Below are 16,394 nucleotides of genomic sequence, written 5' to 3' on the forward strand. Positions count from 1 at the left end.
AACTCACAACAAAGAAAATCTTGAACAATCGCTAAAAATGTTATAGTCTTAGTCTTACTTTGCATTCTTCTCTCTCCTCAGCATGCATCCAAATGGGTTTATTTTCATCTGGGGGAGAGGAAAAGCAGACATTAACTAAACACAACAGAACATTTTTATAATGTTATACTGACTTCAAAAGGTATTCTTTTTTTATGAGGGAACAGATAGCAATGCATAAATAACTACTCACATTTAAGGTTTATTATTACAAAGCACTTTTCCCACAACACCCCACTGAGGTAAGGTGAAAGAAGCAAGGAAACTGGTGACAGGAAGCAATTCTACTCCTGAAAAGTCAGCAAGCAAAAAAACGGGCTAACTGTAGATGTTAGTAAATAGTTTTGAAACTAAACATACAGAAGTAAAGCAAGTGATCAGGAATCATAATTATTCTGGAGTATTTTCCCCACTCACTTTTGCCTTTGGGAATCCGTTATTTCCTTCAAAATGTACAAGCATTACTTTTGTTTTGTTTTGTTTTTTGCATGGCAATGGGGGTTAAGTGACTTGCCCAGGGTCACACAGCTGGTAAGTGTCAGATGTCTGAGGCCGGATTTGAACTCAGGTACTCCTGAATCCAGGGCCGGTGCTTTATCCACTGTGCCACCTAGCCACTCCCCAAGCATTACCTTTTACATGAAGCCTTCTCTGATTCCCCAGCAGCAAGGGTCCTCCTACCCCAAAATTTATCCCATATTTATTTGACACATTTTGCATATCCTTATTTATATATATATGTATTCTCCCCTAATTCAATTAAACTCACATTAGAGGTGGTTTCATCTGTCAATGTTGCCACAGAACCTGTCACATAGTAACTGCTTAATAAATTCTTCTGGATTAATTAATTCGATGGTCTATATGGTTCTTACTGGTAGTCTAATGTCTGTTAGCTTTAAATTAAAATTCAAAGTGAGAGGATCACATGTTTAAAGAAATATACCTCAATGGATATCTAATCAAACCTCCTCACTTAATGGAGGGGGAGACTGAAACACAGAGAAATTAAAGATCATCCTGGTAGTAAATGGCAGATTGAAACTCTGGGTGCAAGAAGACATTCCCAAACAATATCACTAACAAGCCTTTGGATATTATTTTGTATGTTAAACAAGTAATCTTCACTGGTTTTGATATTACATTATAACACCAGTGTGATTTACATTCTGTTGAAACCAAAAACAAACAAAAAAAGCCCAGCTGTTGACTTTCCTTTAAACACTAAATCTTCTGCAAGTTAATACATTTAAATGCATGTATAATAAAAACCAAAACCCAAGAAACCAAGATCCTCAATGAAATAGAATTTCTGGCTATACTATACTTTCAGGAGACAACCACAAGAAAACAAAGGAGAGGACTATTTCATAGAACAATTTCTTTTTTAATTATAACATTCCACATGCATCCTAAGCCTTCTACAAAATCATCTGCAATACTACAAAACACAGCTGTCCCCTGCACTAATTCATCTTCCTTCCTCCACTACCAAAGGAGGCACTGGCCCCTGACACTCCCCCTCAAATCTGTGTCTGATTCTCTTCCATCCTTCTTCTGTAGTAATCACACCTACTCCCAATGGCTTCAATGCCTTTTATGGTGGTGACCCCGAAATCTATTTACCAGACTATATGTGCATCAATCTCTTACCTGAACTCCAGTTCTCTATTTTCAACTACCTACTCTTTACCTCCATCGGGTTGTTCCACCACTACCACAAACTCCATGTGCCCCAAGTTGAACTCACCACTTTCTCCTACAGAAGCTTGCTTCCTCCCACTCCCATATTTTGTAGATGACACTACCATCCTCCAGAGTTATTTTTTATTCTTCCCTCTCCTTTATTTTCCACATCCAAATGGATAAAAATAGATCTCACACCAACCCCTTCCTCTGCACTCTCAGCCCTGGCCTGGCAATATGATGAAAAGATGACAGAGTAAGGAGAGAGCTGGCTTTCAAATTCTACCTTCATAAATGCTATGAGACCACAGGCAAATCATTTGCTTTTCTCAGAGCCTCAATTTCCTCATCCATAAAATGAGGATAACAACAGCTATAGTACTTACCTCCAAGTGTTTGTTGTGAGGAATAAATGCTGTAAAAACTTCACTCCTCACATTAACTATTCTAGCAATCTAATTATAGCCTCCCTGACTCTAATCTCCATTGTCCAATGTATCCTTCACATTAACCACCAAAATAATCTTAATGGACTCTCAAAAACGTTCATATGGCCCTCCTTTGCTTTTAATAGGATAATATGTATTTAGGGACCTTGTGTTGTTTTTCTGTTGTGTCCGATTCTTCATGACTCCATTTGGTGTTTTCTTTGAAAAGATAGTGGAGTAGTTTGCCATTTCCTTCTCCCACTCATTTTACAGATGAGGAAGTTTAAAAAAAGATAAGACAAAGAGGCAAACAGGGTTGAGTGACTTACCCAGGGTCACACAACTAGTAAGTGTCTGAGGCCAGATTTGAACTCAGGAAAATTAATCTTCCTGACCTGGCACTCTCCACTGTGCCATCTAGCTGCACTAAGGACTCTGTACATATATATAAACATGTATTTAATCCACTTTGAACTTATTTTTAATTTACTATATTCCTCTTTTGAGGTAATAGTTCAGGAAATGATAGAGTAAAAAGATGGAGAAAACAGCAGACTCAGTGAGTACAGACAGGACTAAGAGGAGTTGAGTTCAAGAGAGATTCCAGCAGCTAGGTGGCACAGTGGATAAAACACTGGCCCTGGATTCAGGAGGACCTGAGTTCAAATCCAGCCCCAGACACTTGACACTTACTGGCTGTGTGACCCTGGGCAAGTCACTTAATCCTCATTACCCTGCCAAAAATTTAAAACAAAAAGAGAGAGATTCAAGGGGGATCTAAGTATGCTTTTAGGTTAACAATTAAAAAAACAGTAAATGGGGAAGAGACTAAGATGGAGAAAGCTCTCAAGGAAAAGAGGAAATGGAACAAAGTTTGGCCTTGGAAAAGAGAAGGGAGAGCTACCTCATTCTCTAAGACTAGTGCAAAGGAAAAGATAGGTAAAAATGTAGAGATGAAGGAGTGAAAGAACTGGGGCAAAGTTGGGGATCTGGGTGGGGTGGTTGAGCATCAAAGGGAGGATCTGGAACAACTACTGCAAGGGACAACGTAGAGAATCAGAAAAAAATGCTGAAATTTGTCCTACATCATTGAGATCCTGCTGAAGTTAAATAACAAGACTTTATAGTGAACCAAATAAACCACATGGTTTGTGACTTCCTCCAGTTGTGTTCTTAGGCTTAGGAGAAGAGAGGGTAGATGGTACAAAGAGACTCAGAAAGGAGGATTAGAAAGGCATCAACAGTGGAAGGACAAACACTGAAAGGATTCAGGAGTAGAAAACAGCACCTTTTTGAACTCCTTACATGAAGAGTCAAGAATCTGAAAGAAAGTGTATCAAATTACAAGGATTATGATCTAGAAGACAAACAGACCAGAAACCACAGTGCAGTTAAACAACAGATTTAAGTACAGGAGTCAGTTTCAGAGTCAAAAGAATGCAAGAGAAATTCTAAATTTCGACTTTTTGTGAGAGCAAAGAATTGGAAACAAAGTAGATATAACCATCAAATGGGGAATGGCTTAACTAATTGTGGTACAAGAAGATAATGACATGTTATTGTGTGATGAATACAGAAAAGCAAAAAAAAGATAACATGGACTAATGCAGAGTGAAGTAAGCAGAGAGAAGAGAACAATATACACTATGACTACAACAAGATAAATGGAAAGAGGCGGGCAGTGGCAGCGGACAGTGAAGGACAGCAGCTGCAGCGGATTCTACAGTTGGGTTTCAATTATGCCAGGTCCAGAATCTGACAAGTCAGTATCAATTCACTGGTTTTAAGAAATACTTCAATTCATACACCCTTAATGGCAGAAAGAATTATGTGCTGGCCACTTATGGAGGAATCGCATTGCTCATACTTTACTTCAAGACAAGGTCTAAAAAAACTCCAGCTGTGAAAGCAACATAAATGGAGTCCAGTATGTGTGTGTCTATGTATGTGTATATTTTCTCCATCATCAAGTTCCCTGGCTCTAGGACCTGCTGTCAACTTAGCATGTGATCTATAGTTCTTGAAATAAAACATGAACTCAGGAAAAAAAAAAAAGGAAAGAACCTCACAGGAAAAAAAAATGAAGCTAATAAAATTTAAAAGATCAAGCATGCCTTGAATGAAGAATTAGGAGAGAAAACATCCAACCCAGCCCTTTGGGGAGGTGGGAAATCTACAGGTGTTGCACACTGCATGTTTTTAGACTTTTTTGATATACTGATCTACTGTGCTAATTTCTCCTCTTTTTTTTTGCAGGGGGGAGGTGGTCTTTAAAAAATACTATTTATCATACAGGATAGCTATCTAGAAGGGAGAGAAGATGGGAAACTAGGGAAAATATGATTTAAAAAAGACATCAATTAAAAACATTTGTTTAATGGGGCAGCTAGGTGGCGCAGTGGATAGAGCACCAGCCCTGGAGTCAGGAGGACCAGAGTTCAAATCTGGCCTCAGACACTTAACACTTACTAGCTGTGTGACCCTGGGGAAGTCACTTAACCCCAATTGCCTCAACAACAAAAAAAAAAGGAAAAAAAAACATTTGTTTAAAAAGATAAAGCTGTTTTAGTCTAATATATGGACAGCCTCGTTATTTGTCTTAGAGCAGTGATAGAGGGCATAGGATTTGCAAAAACTGATGAAATGGAAGGCCACACTGCTTAAAAAGATAGTAACAGCAGACCAAAGGAACATTGTACACAGCAACAGCAATATTCTTCCAAAAACAACTTTGAAGAACTAAGTCATTTTGAGTAATAGTGAATACTCAAATCAATCACAAAGAACCTACAAAGGAAGATGTATGTAAAGGAAGAAGTATGTAAAGTATGGTTTTACATACGTATATACATACATACATATAGTGGAAATTTATTTTGATTTGGGAACCCTACCTTTGGGCTGAGATTAGAAAGCCTTGAGCCCTCAGGGTTTTTTCTGTGTGGGAGGGGCTGGTGCCCCTCCCCCTCTGCTTCAGCTGAGCCAAAAAGCCCCCATGGGCTGTACAAGACACCAGGTCAGACAGCTGGGAGGGGGCCCCAGCTCCCTCCACCCGCCCTGAGCAGATCTATCCAAGAGATCCTGGGTTTGTCCAGGTCAGGCTCTGGTGTGGCCCATGCAGAGGTCCCTGGGCGCACAGCAGGGGGCACGGGTCCCTGGAGCCCTGGGTGTGGTACGCACCAGAGGCTCAAGCGCCCCCCTACCCAGCCACAGCCGGAGGGCGGCTGGCGGATTAGCTTGGTGTGTGTGGGGGCGCAGGAAGCCCCGAGATTTGAGTGGAGAAAAGGACGATATATAAAGTGGAGAGTTAGACAGTTGGGGGCGGGGGGGGGGGGAGATTAAGGGGGTTGACAAGATTAAGGAGGACTCCAGAGACTAGAGACGCTGAGGGGGGGCTGACGAGACTAACGGAACAGAGAAGGACACTGGAGCACTAGGAGAACAGAAGGAGAGGTTGGTGAGAGAGAAACACAGGGGTTCAGCGGTGGAGAGGAAAGGTAGCCCATGCAGAGGGATCAACAAAGTGAAAGGGGCTTGGAGTTAGTGCAAGGAATTGAGCAGTGAAAGTGGAACATACCCAAAGGGAAGAGATGGCAACAAGCCCTTATTGTATTAAAAAAGTTCCAGGCAGCAGCAGGTGGAAAGAGACTCACTGCAAGGCAGGTCAGGTTGTACATTTTATTTCCCTGTATTTTTATGTTTAAATGGTATCTCATAAATAAACTCTGCTTTGAATTATTTAGTTAAGAGGCTTCTTAATCTTTTGCTTATCAATTTTGGAAGTGGAGCAGTGTGGAACTTTATAAATGGCCCATATTAAATTAATAGCAGTCAGATAGCCAGTTAGTCAAAAATCCCCAGATTAGTCCTCCAGTCAAATTAGGCCCTCCAAATTAGGCAAACTAGTCAAAATATTTCTTCGATACATAAGTATGTAGGTATATTTGTGTGTGTGTATATATTTGTGACTAATGGTAGCCTTTTCTAAGGCTAGGTGGGGAAGGCAAAAAATAAAAGTGCACATAGCAGGGAATAAAAGAAAACTTAGAAAAAAGCACAGCAAAGCAGGGCAACTTTGAAAATGTTGTGTAGTATTTATTACATGGGTTTTCAAAAAAGTCAACAAAATGAAACAGAAATTCACTGTATAACTCATCTGATTTGGAACTCAAAACTATAAATAAAAATGTTTATTATTTTAAAAAAAATTTTTTAAAGAGATATTCATGATTGCATATTGAATCCTCTTGTACTGTGCTGTGAACATGAAAACGTTCTTTTGTCTTTAAGTTCAAAATGAATTTAAAAAAGAAAAAAATGTAGCCTCCCCCCAAAAAAGGATAGTAATGGGAAAGCCAAAATAATCAAAATAAGGTCAGAAGCTGAGGTAGAGAGACTTTGAGCCTTGTCACTGACATAGGAGAAAGAGTGATCTACAGCAGTGGTCTCCAAACTTTCTAATCATGTATTTTCATCAGTAAAAAAATTTTTTTAATCCTGTACACCCAATATGTATATGTATTACCCATAGCAGAAAATTTTTGAACATTTATCTACTTATTTATAAATCATGTACATGTAATTAGTGCACTAATGATTATGTATACAATAAAACTTACACAAAAATAGAAGTTTAAAAAAGATAAGACAAAGGTAAAATAATATTTGATTCTGCAGTCAATGGGAGCCATTGGAATTACAGTGTATAAGAGTGGCATGGTCAGAATTGTCCCTCCTTCGTTGCTGTCTAGAGTGGAAGTGTCAATTCTACTGGCAGTGGCAACATTCCCCAGTCTGACTGAACCCAATTAAATGTAACTGGGAAATATTTAACAAAATAAATATAAAACAGAACATGGATAATGTTAATATGTGGTTTTCTAAGTCAATATGTGGCCTGCAGGAATCCTTATGTACAGTTTAGTGGGATCCATTTCTGTTTGAGTTTAACATCATTGATGTAGAGAACAGATGAGAGGAAAAGACTAGAGGTAAGGTGGTATAAGATGGATATAGATATTCATTAAATCAAAGGTAATCCCAGTTAAATTAAGAATTATTCATTCCCCACTTGAAGTCATTAGTGATATATTTGAATGTCACAAAATCACTGGTGGAAATTGCCATGCATTTTAAACAATTATTTAAAATAGTGAACTCTATTGTATTTCATTATAAATGTAACTAAATTTCTTACCATCTACAGAGCCAAACTCTCTCTCATGTGCACGAGTGAGAATCTCCTTATACAGGGTTTCAGCCTGCTTGAATTTCCCTTGTTTCAGGTAGCAGGATGCCTTTATACAAAAGAAAATATAATAGGCATCTCTTAGGCAAAACTGAAATATATCTTAATGTATATAACTAAAAGTTAAATTCCTGAATGGAACTCTGATAAACTCTAAGTTAATTTCCATCTACATACCAAGTTATTTTTTGTTTTAGCCACATTGGGGTCATCTGGTCCCAGTTTTGTCTGGTAGATCTCAAGGGCTCTTTGATAATAATATTCTACCTCCTCATACTTGCCCTGGTTCTGGCAGAGTAAGGCCAAGTTATTTAACTGTTTGGCAACATCTGGGTGATCTTTTCCCAAAACCTAAGAATAAAAACATGTATTGAATTAGGAAAAAAACTCCTTCATGCTAGACAGTCATTTAAATTTCACCAGTCTCAATTTGAGTATTTTTGTACACTTTATTTCTTCCTAATTTGTATTTTGAAATTCAACACCAAAGTACCCAATATTTGACTACTTTATATACCTCTCCTGAATGACATCATAATAAAGATGTGCCTATATAATTATTCCTCATCCCCAATTCTCCTTGTATCACCACTAATCAATTTAATATGTATGTCAATACCAACTACACATAAAATGGAGATAAATAAAAAGAAAATAATAGACATTTTCATTTTCTCACCCTCTAGAACTCTGTCCCAGAAACTCTACTTACAATTCAAATCCTTTAGGACTATATTTTTTAAAGTTACAGTATCAGTATATTAAACTAATCTCTTTGAGTAAATAATTATTTTGCTATGAAATCTCTTAATAAAAAAAGTCTTAATGCAACATTGTATAAATACATTTTAAAATGTAATATTATTATTATTGATAATCATTCTTTTTCTCTCAAAAAGATGGCTCCATTTTTTCCATCTCCAAAACTTTTCTGAATATTGATTTCTTCTTTAAAATCTTTTCTGAAATAAAGCCACTTCCTGAAGACTTATGTCTCCATACTTCCTAAATACCTACCTTATCCTAAACTGCTTCCCATTCTCACACTATAATAGCCAGTATTTGGGATACCCTCCCAAGGCTTTAAGGACAATCAATTTTACAATTTACTCCAGTAAAGAGTCAGTAATGAAATACAGAAACAGTTCTGCGGATTTGTGAACATTTGAAACTAAAATGCAAGAAAAGAATATAAATCTCAGGACATCACAGTGCACTCTGGTCTTTCCTACCTTCTCTCTGATCTCCAGGGCTCTCTTACACAAGGGCTCAGCTTCTTTGTACTTCCCTCTTTTACCATAAAGCACTGCAAGATTATTTAGAGTTGCTGCCACCTGTCATAGTATGAACATTAAACACAATAAAACTGACCAAAATTAACATGTGAAGATGACTAACTAACTACCAGAAATATACAATTCAATTATATCCTAAATATACAGTGGAGGACTCTTAATTGGATAAAAGAATACAATTTTACTTTAAACAAATATTTAATCAAATTGTAAAGGGTAGTATTTTCTACTTTAGACATACCAAAAGAATATATCTAATATGGAGAAAATATTACATATAAGTCCAGGTACAATAAGAGTGCCTCACTGTAGGGTAAATTATGTAAAATAACATATTATTGAGCATAATTAAATGAATCACAATGAATAGCATGATCTCAACATTATATTTTGCTAGAAGCAACGAAGCAAACCAAAAAGTAAAAATTCATGGGCATTTAGCGCTGATTTGGAAAAAATAAGTAAAAATACAACTTTAGACGTTTTTTTCACAAGTACATGCAGTTTGATTTAGAAATCAAAAATGTGGTACTTGGTCCATTTTGTGTGATAATTGCTTTAAATAGATTAAATGTGCACTTGAATATGGCAAATATTAAAGTGAAGAACACTTAGGACTTATAATTGGAAATCAGTAAAGGGTGGGCTCCTACCTTTACCATCTAATGAAAAGACACAGGTCTTAACCCTTTCCTGTTGAGTTTAATATTAAAATGAGTTGAGTAAAGCACAGTAGGGAAAATAATACATCAAAAGGGTGAAAAAAAATATACAAACCGCCGGATGATCTTTGCCCAAGGTTTTTTCACGGATAGCCAGTGCATCATTTAGTAGATTGGCTGCATCTTTGTATTTATTCTGATCTCTAAATTTAAAAACAGACATTACATTCTATAACTCACTGAGATTATTTCAAATGACTTTATAAACTGGGGTTATTTCAAGAATAACAATAAACAATAAAACTGGGACCTGACACAGAAGATAAGCCATGAGTAGCTTTCATGCTAGTTGAAGGAGCTATGTTTTCTTGGGTAATATAGACTTCACTCTTGGTGAAATCACCCAAGTTCTCAGAGTTTTTGCTGCAATGGCTTCAGTTTCAGCAGCAATGATTAGAACTGATCCCTAACCTTAATTACATTCCTCTATCAAAGATCACTAATGAAAGGTGACAGGAGATGTGACCAATAAATGAGGTACAAGTCCCAATATGACTTATTTCTACATAATGTCGAAGGGGAACAGAGTGAATATTTCTGAGCCTAACTACATAATTAAAAGAAAGCCTATTCAAAGACTATACCCAAATGGATTTCTCTGCCACTATTGGTTATAAAGACTTATCTGTGGGGGCAGCTAGGTGGTGCAGTGGATAAAGCACCAGCCCTAGATTCAGGAGTACCTGAGTTCAAATCCGGCCTCAGACACTTGACGCTAGCTGTGTGACCCTGGGCAAGTCACTTAACCCCCATTGCCCCACCCAAAAAAAAAAAAAGACTTATCTGTACTGGTACTTCTCATATTTGTGTGCAAAACTATTTCACAGAAGCAAATGTTTGGTAAGTTAGGTCTTTAAAATCAGTGGTAGATTTTTGTTCTGGTTTATCTTTTAAGAAAGTAAAAAGTTCCTAAAATTAAAAGATAAAACAAGACAAAAAAATCTACCACTGATTTTAAAAACCTCACTTATCAAATGTCTCTATGAAATACTCAATTTTCCTGACAAATAAAGAGAAACATCAGAGTAAATAACAGAAATGCATAAATTCACTGAAGAAAACTACCTGAGGGAAGAAATTCTGCTATGAGTAATTTCTAATCCCTCTCTACTTCACTTTAGGGCAGGTCTTCCTTTTTGTGTGTTTTGGGAGAGATTTGTTTTGCTATAAGTTAACTCAGATGGAAGGTAAGACACTGAGAACATTCTTCTTCCTGAATCAAGGTCAGTTTCCAAGGCATAAAGATTATCCAAAGCATAAATGAATAGAAAACAAGTAAGGCTTTTTAAAAATATATGTATCTTCAGAGCTTTTTTTTCCCTTTAATTTTTCTAACAAAGGCACAGATGACTACAGAAATCCTCACCTGTATACCAGAGCCAAGATATTTAGCATGGTGGCAACATCTGGGTGATCATGACCAGAAGTCTTCTCAAGATCTTCTAGTGCTTGTTTGCACAATGGTACAGCAACCTCATATCTACCTTGGGAAGCATACTGAATAACGAGGTTATGAAGAGTTCTAAGCCGTGCGGGAATTTCATAGCCCCCTTGCTGGGCAGCAGCAGCTGCACTGCTATGCTGCTGTTGAACTACAAAAGAGATGATTTTAGTTATAGCATATTATAAAAGAAAAATTTATAATATAATCAAGAAAACAATTATCACAATAAACATGATGAAAATAGTATTGGGTTTTTTATCTTTTTTGGGAGGGGAGGGGGGCAATGTGATGTCACTCAGCTAGTGTCTGAGGCTGGATTTGAACTCAGGTCCTCCTGAATCCAGGGCCAGTGCTTTATTCACTGCGCCACCTAGTTGCCCCTGAAAGTAGTATTGTTAAGAATAATTGGCTTGGGGGCAGCTAGGTGGCGAAGTGGATAGAGCACTGGCCCTGGATTCAGGAGGACCTGAGTTCAAATCCGGCCTCAGACACTTGACACTTACTAGCTGTGTGACCCTGGGCAGGTCACTTAACCCCCCATTGCCCTGCAAAAAAAAAATTTTTTTTTTAATTTTTAAAAAAAGCTGTAATTACATGACTATATCAAACTGATTTTTGTCTTTTTGTTTGTTTTGGTGAGGCAATTGGGGTTAAGTGACTTGCCCAGGGTCACACAACTAGTAAGTGTCAAGTGGCTGAGACCAGATTTGAACTTGGGTCCTCCTGACTCCAGGGCCGGTGTTCTATCCACTGTGCCCCCTAGCTGCCCCTATCAAATTGATTTTTAAGAATAGGGACAAAACAGAAATATAGTCAACTACCAAACATCTACCCAACAGACTATACTTTATCTACTTATTTAGGAACTGTTAAGTCACAACCAGCTGCCATAGCACAAATGTGACCCTGCTTCATAAAGCAAGGAAATGTGCCTTTGGGACCAAGGCCTGTACTCCCGATATCTCTAAGTAAGTAGGGCAGTCCTTTACCACAATTCCTCTTACAAAGAACTTTGTAAAAGAGTGGCTTTAAGGCCTTGTCCACCCCTCCGCCTCCCCAGGTAAGCATCGCAGAAACTAGGTAACAAGGGTATTTAGTTATGGAGACCACAGGGGTTGATGCAACAGAGTCTCAGACCTGCAGGGTACCCTGACACAGGAAATGGGACAAAGGTTTCAAGGCATGCCTAATCAATGGTGTGTTTTAATATCAATGAATAATTATACCTATCTTTAGTATGGAAAGTCAAGTTGATTTTTTTCTTTTTGGTGAGGCAATTGGGGTTAAGTGACTTGCCCAGGGTCATACAGCTAGTAATTGTTAAGTGTCTGGGGCTGGATTTGAACTCAGGTCCTCCTGAATCCAGGGCCTGTGCTCCATCCACTGTGCCACCTACCTGCCCAGTCAAGTTGATTTTACAAAAGGTATGGGAGAAATAGCACTTATGATATCAGTCAGACAAACTAAAAATTTGCATACTGATGTTAAAAAGAGCTAGTTTTCCAAATACAAAGGCAAGACAAGAAAGGCAAATGAACAAATGTAAAATAGCCCTGAAAAGAATGCTATCTATCCACAAGTAGAGAAACAACCCTAAAGAAGACTATGTCCATATGAGGTGGAAAATGAAAGTAACTAATACTTTGTTTATATAATACAACATAGTCATCTTAAGCACTGATTCTCCACTGTGTCCCCAACAAAACCTACTGGCTATTTTTCACATAACCTTATGATGGAGTAATGTGCATTACCAATAATATCCTTTTTTTTTTTTTACCAATAATATCTTAAAATGCAAGGGCTGGACTAGATGACCTCCAAGATCACTTATGTCCTATGAACCTACAAATACTAGCAACAAAATTTATTTGATAATTTTTAAATTAAAGCCATATTCTCTCCTTTATCTTCTTTATATTTTCTCCTCTGCTCTAAGCCAAAAAAAAACCCTAAAACAAACAAAAAATACCTGATATATTCTTTCAGAATACAATAAGCCTTACACTTTTTGTAACAAGAAAGCCAATCTAACAATGAATGGTTATATAACTTCAAAAAAATTCAATGTTACTTTCAAGCACCAAAGATTTTATAAACTAGGTAAAAAACACTAACTACAATATGAAAATTAAAAATAAATTACTCTCTCTCCTCTATAATACCAGAAATTAAAATCACACCCCACATAAGACAAATATGCTTTTCATTTTACTTCAGTACACAACAACTATTCACTTACTTCCTTGACCTGGGTCATCTTCATCATTGGGGAAAAGGTCATCCAAAGGTTCTTTGGTAGAATCATTGTCTTTGTCCTCCTATAAAAAAATCCCCAAAGCACAAACCTTAAGACTACAAGTGCTAAATTTCTTACTAAAGCATTTGGCATAACATATATTTTAATAAAAGGGTTTATTAAAGATTAAATTATCAATCCATTATCTACATTGTGACTTATTCAGCAACATGGTGTAACAGATAAAAACACCAAGGAGACAGTTTCAGTTCCACCATTAACTTGCTGCTTGAAAAAAATGAACTTAAAGGATAATAATAAATGGATCCAGGTCAACCTGGAGGAAGTTCTCTAATGGAATGTAGTGACATACATGTATAAATTGGTTCTATAAAGATCTTAAACTGCAGAAATGTTTAACCTATATCAGACTGCTTGCTGTGTTGGGGAGGGGAGGGGAGGGAAGGAGAAAAATTTGAAATTAAAAATCTTATAAAAACAAATGTTGTGGGGCAGCTAGGTGGCACAGTGGCTAGAGCACTGGCCCTGGATTCAGGAGGACCTCAGTTCAAATCTGACCTCAGACACATGGCATTTACTAGCTGTGTGACTCTGGGCAAGTCACTTAACCCCAATTGCCTCACCAAAAAAAACCAACAAAAAACAAATGTTGAAAACTATATCTACATGTAACTGGAAAATAATAAAATACTTTTATGGAAAAAAAGGTCTTAAGCTAGAAAAATAGACAAAAATCTAGTAAAATTAAACTTAATAGATAAATATTAGGTCCTTCATTTAGATTTTTTTACATATGGGAAAAGATACTGGGGTTTTAGGGAATACAAATTCAATGAGTCAACTTTATGACAGAGCAACCAAAAAACTAAGGCTGTATTGTCCAGAATTCTGTCCTGATCTTGTTATACTGCATCAATTCTAGATGCCACATTCTGGAAAGATTACTGACAAATCCAAGAGAGCAGTGGTGAGGGAACTAGGAAACATATCATACAGCCAGTCTTTAGCTAAAGAAAATAGAATTTAACCTAGGTAACAGAAAATCAGGAAGGGCTTAATAGCAATCTTCAAATATGTGAAAGATTACCTTTTTCAAAGGAAGAAGAATTAGACTTGTGCTCCAACAAGAAGCAACAGATTGAAGTGAGAAAAGAAAAAGACTTTGCCTCAAAATCTAAGGCAAAACTTAGAAATCAGAATTGCAAAAAGGTGAAATGGGGGGGGGGGGTCATCTCTATCAGTGGAGAGTAGATGATCACTTGTCAAATTTGTTCAGGTACAGATTAGACCAGATCCTAGCTTCCTCTTCCTCTTTTCTACACTCAAAAAAGTCCATTCCCTTTACCCAGACTACACTGTCTACTACATTTCTGATCCCTTCTCTTCCTTCAAAACCCAGGTCAGAGGGGCAGCTAGGTGGCACAGTGGATAGAGCACTGGCCCTGGAGTCAGGAGGACCTGAGTTCAAATGCAGCCTCAGACACTTGGCAACTTACTAGCTGTGTGACCCTGGGCAAGTCACTTAAACCCAATTGCCTCATCAAAAACAACAACAAAAACAAAACAAAACAAAACAAAAAACCCAGGTCAGGTGCCTTCTCACCCAGGAAGACTTTTTTGATCTCTAAAAGTAATCTCTAGCTCCTCAAATGTTCTTAAGGTTCTCACTTTTGATCTCTCCTTTGACCTTATTACACTATAGTTTCTATCATGTTTGTTTGCATATCTATATCTATATCTATCTATATGTCTATATAGATAGATATAGATATAGATATGTATTATCTCCTTTATTAAAGTAAAAGTAAAGAAAGCTCTTTGAGGGTAAGGACTATATGGTTTTTCATCTTTGTATCCCTAGCACTGTGAAGACACTTAATATTTACTTACATAAATACTCTGAAGTTCTAAGCTACATAATGCCCTCTGAACCAGACATCTCTAGGAGTTCTAAGTTCCCACCTAAAATGCATTATTTGTAGAAAAAACTAAAATAATGCCATTTTAATGTTCTGTATTTTTAAAATGCTTTCACAACCATTATCTCATTTGATCCAAACTACACATGTGAAAGGAAAGAACAATTCATTATATACATTTAACAGAGAATGTAATTGAAACTCAGATTCACCTATTTCCCCAAAAACATATATATAGTAATAGCCAGAACTCCTGAATTTTAGTCTTTTCTGTAACATCACACTGAAAAGAATATTTACACAAAAGGATACATACAGCTTCATAATACCTTAGAATTGAAAGCTTCTAAATATCTAATAAACATGAACTGATTTCAATAAATAGCTACTTACTGATGGAGAAATATCATCATCATATTTTTTTAACTGATTCATGAATTCCAGGTGTTTCTTTTCTTCCTCCAGTTGAGCCACAGATTGCTCACTTTTTTGTAACTTCTGCTGTGTGTTAGCTAACTCATCCCGCAGCCACTGATTTTCCTGGCACAGACGGCGCACTTGGGCACGCAATTTCTGTTTCTCTGATTCAACTGCATTTAGATGGTTTGACAAAGCCATCATTACCTAGGATACACAGAAACAATTTAAACCCTGACTTATCATTTTCATCACCTTACTAATTTTCTACTGCATTCTTAAACTAAGAATTCAGAAAATTTGCTATGTTTGAACATTTCTTTTATTTTAGTTCTTTCAATATGTATATGTAGTTATCACCCCACCCCCAAAATAAGTATACTATACTTTGTAAGAGAGACATAAGTTCCATTTTCCTGACATATAAATGAAACATGACTAGAGGTTATGGTTCATAACAATGTATCCCAAAATTTTACCAAGTTTAAAACTTTCTTGCCTTCAATAAAAGATGGAAAGAGAACAAAGACTGGCAAAGAGACCACTCAAAACCCTAAATTAAAAATTTATAACATGAACAGAACAAAACAGTGTTAAATCAGAGTAGAGATAGTCACTTCTGATACTAAACAAATTCTTCTCTGAACATAAATCGGTTATAGCTCATCTTATTTTATGCCAACTGGTAAATGAACAAAATAAATAAATGGCCAGAAAGCCAAAGTTTTAATATCTATTTCCCTCAACTGTACCCATTTTTAAAGAAGACTTCAAATTCAAAAAGGAAGAGGGAAATGAATAATTCTAAACCCCATCTTTATGTTGTGGATCTAAGTTAATATATATATATATGTACATACACATATATACATCATCAATACAAGACTGATTTAATCCAACAAGCTTTCCCAAATCTATGTCTCAATTTATATAATT

General features: G+C 36.7%; 1 protein-coding gene and 1 pseudogene across 10 annotated transcripts in view; one reads left to right on the forward strand and one right to left on the reverse strand.

Annotated features, from left to right (window-relative positions):
* The window catches only part of KLC1 (kinesin light chain 1), a 73,417-nt gene that overhangs the window by 37,774 nt on the left and 19,249 nt on the right, over positions 1-16,394 (reverse strand). For all 10 annotated transcript variants that reach the window (XM_043982609.1, XM_043982612.1, XM_043982608.1 and 7 more), the window contains exons 3-10: positions 15,435-15,665; positions 13,105-13,183; positions 10,785-11,010; positions 9,474-9,561; positions 8,634-8,735; positions 7,579-7,752; positions 7,351-7,450; positions 59-108 (exon numbers count right to left, since the gene is read on the reverse strand). In XM_043982609.1, the coding sequence (XP_043838544.1) occupies positions 59-108; positions 7,351-7,450; positions 7,579-7,752; positions 8,634-8,735; positions 9,474-9,561; positions 10,785-11,010; positions 13,105-13,183; positions 15,435-15,665 (1,050 nt within the window). The remainder of the gene's footprint in view (positions 1-58; positions 109-7,350; positions 7,451-7,578; positions 7,753-8,633; positions 8,736-9,473; positions 9,562-10,784; positions 11,011-13,104; positions 13,184-15,434; positions 15,666-16,394) is intronic.
* LOC122740430 lies at positions 2,902-4,377 on the forward strand (annotated as a pseudogene).

This window comes from Dromiciops gliroides, chromosome 2 (assembly GCF_019393635.1).
Source record: "Dromiciops gliroides isolate mDroGli1 chromosome 2, mDroGli1.pri, whole genome shotgun sequence".
Lineage (NCBI taxonomy): Eukaryota > Metazoa > Chordata > Mammalia > Microbiotheria > Microbiotheriidae > Dromiciops > Dromiciops gliroides.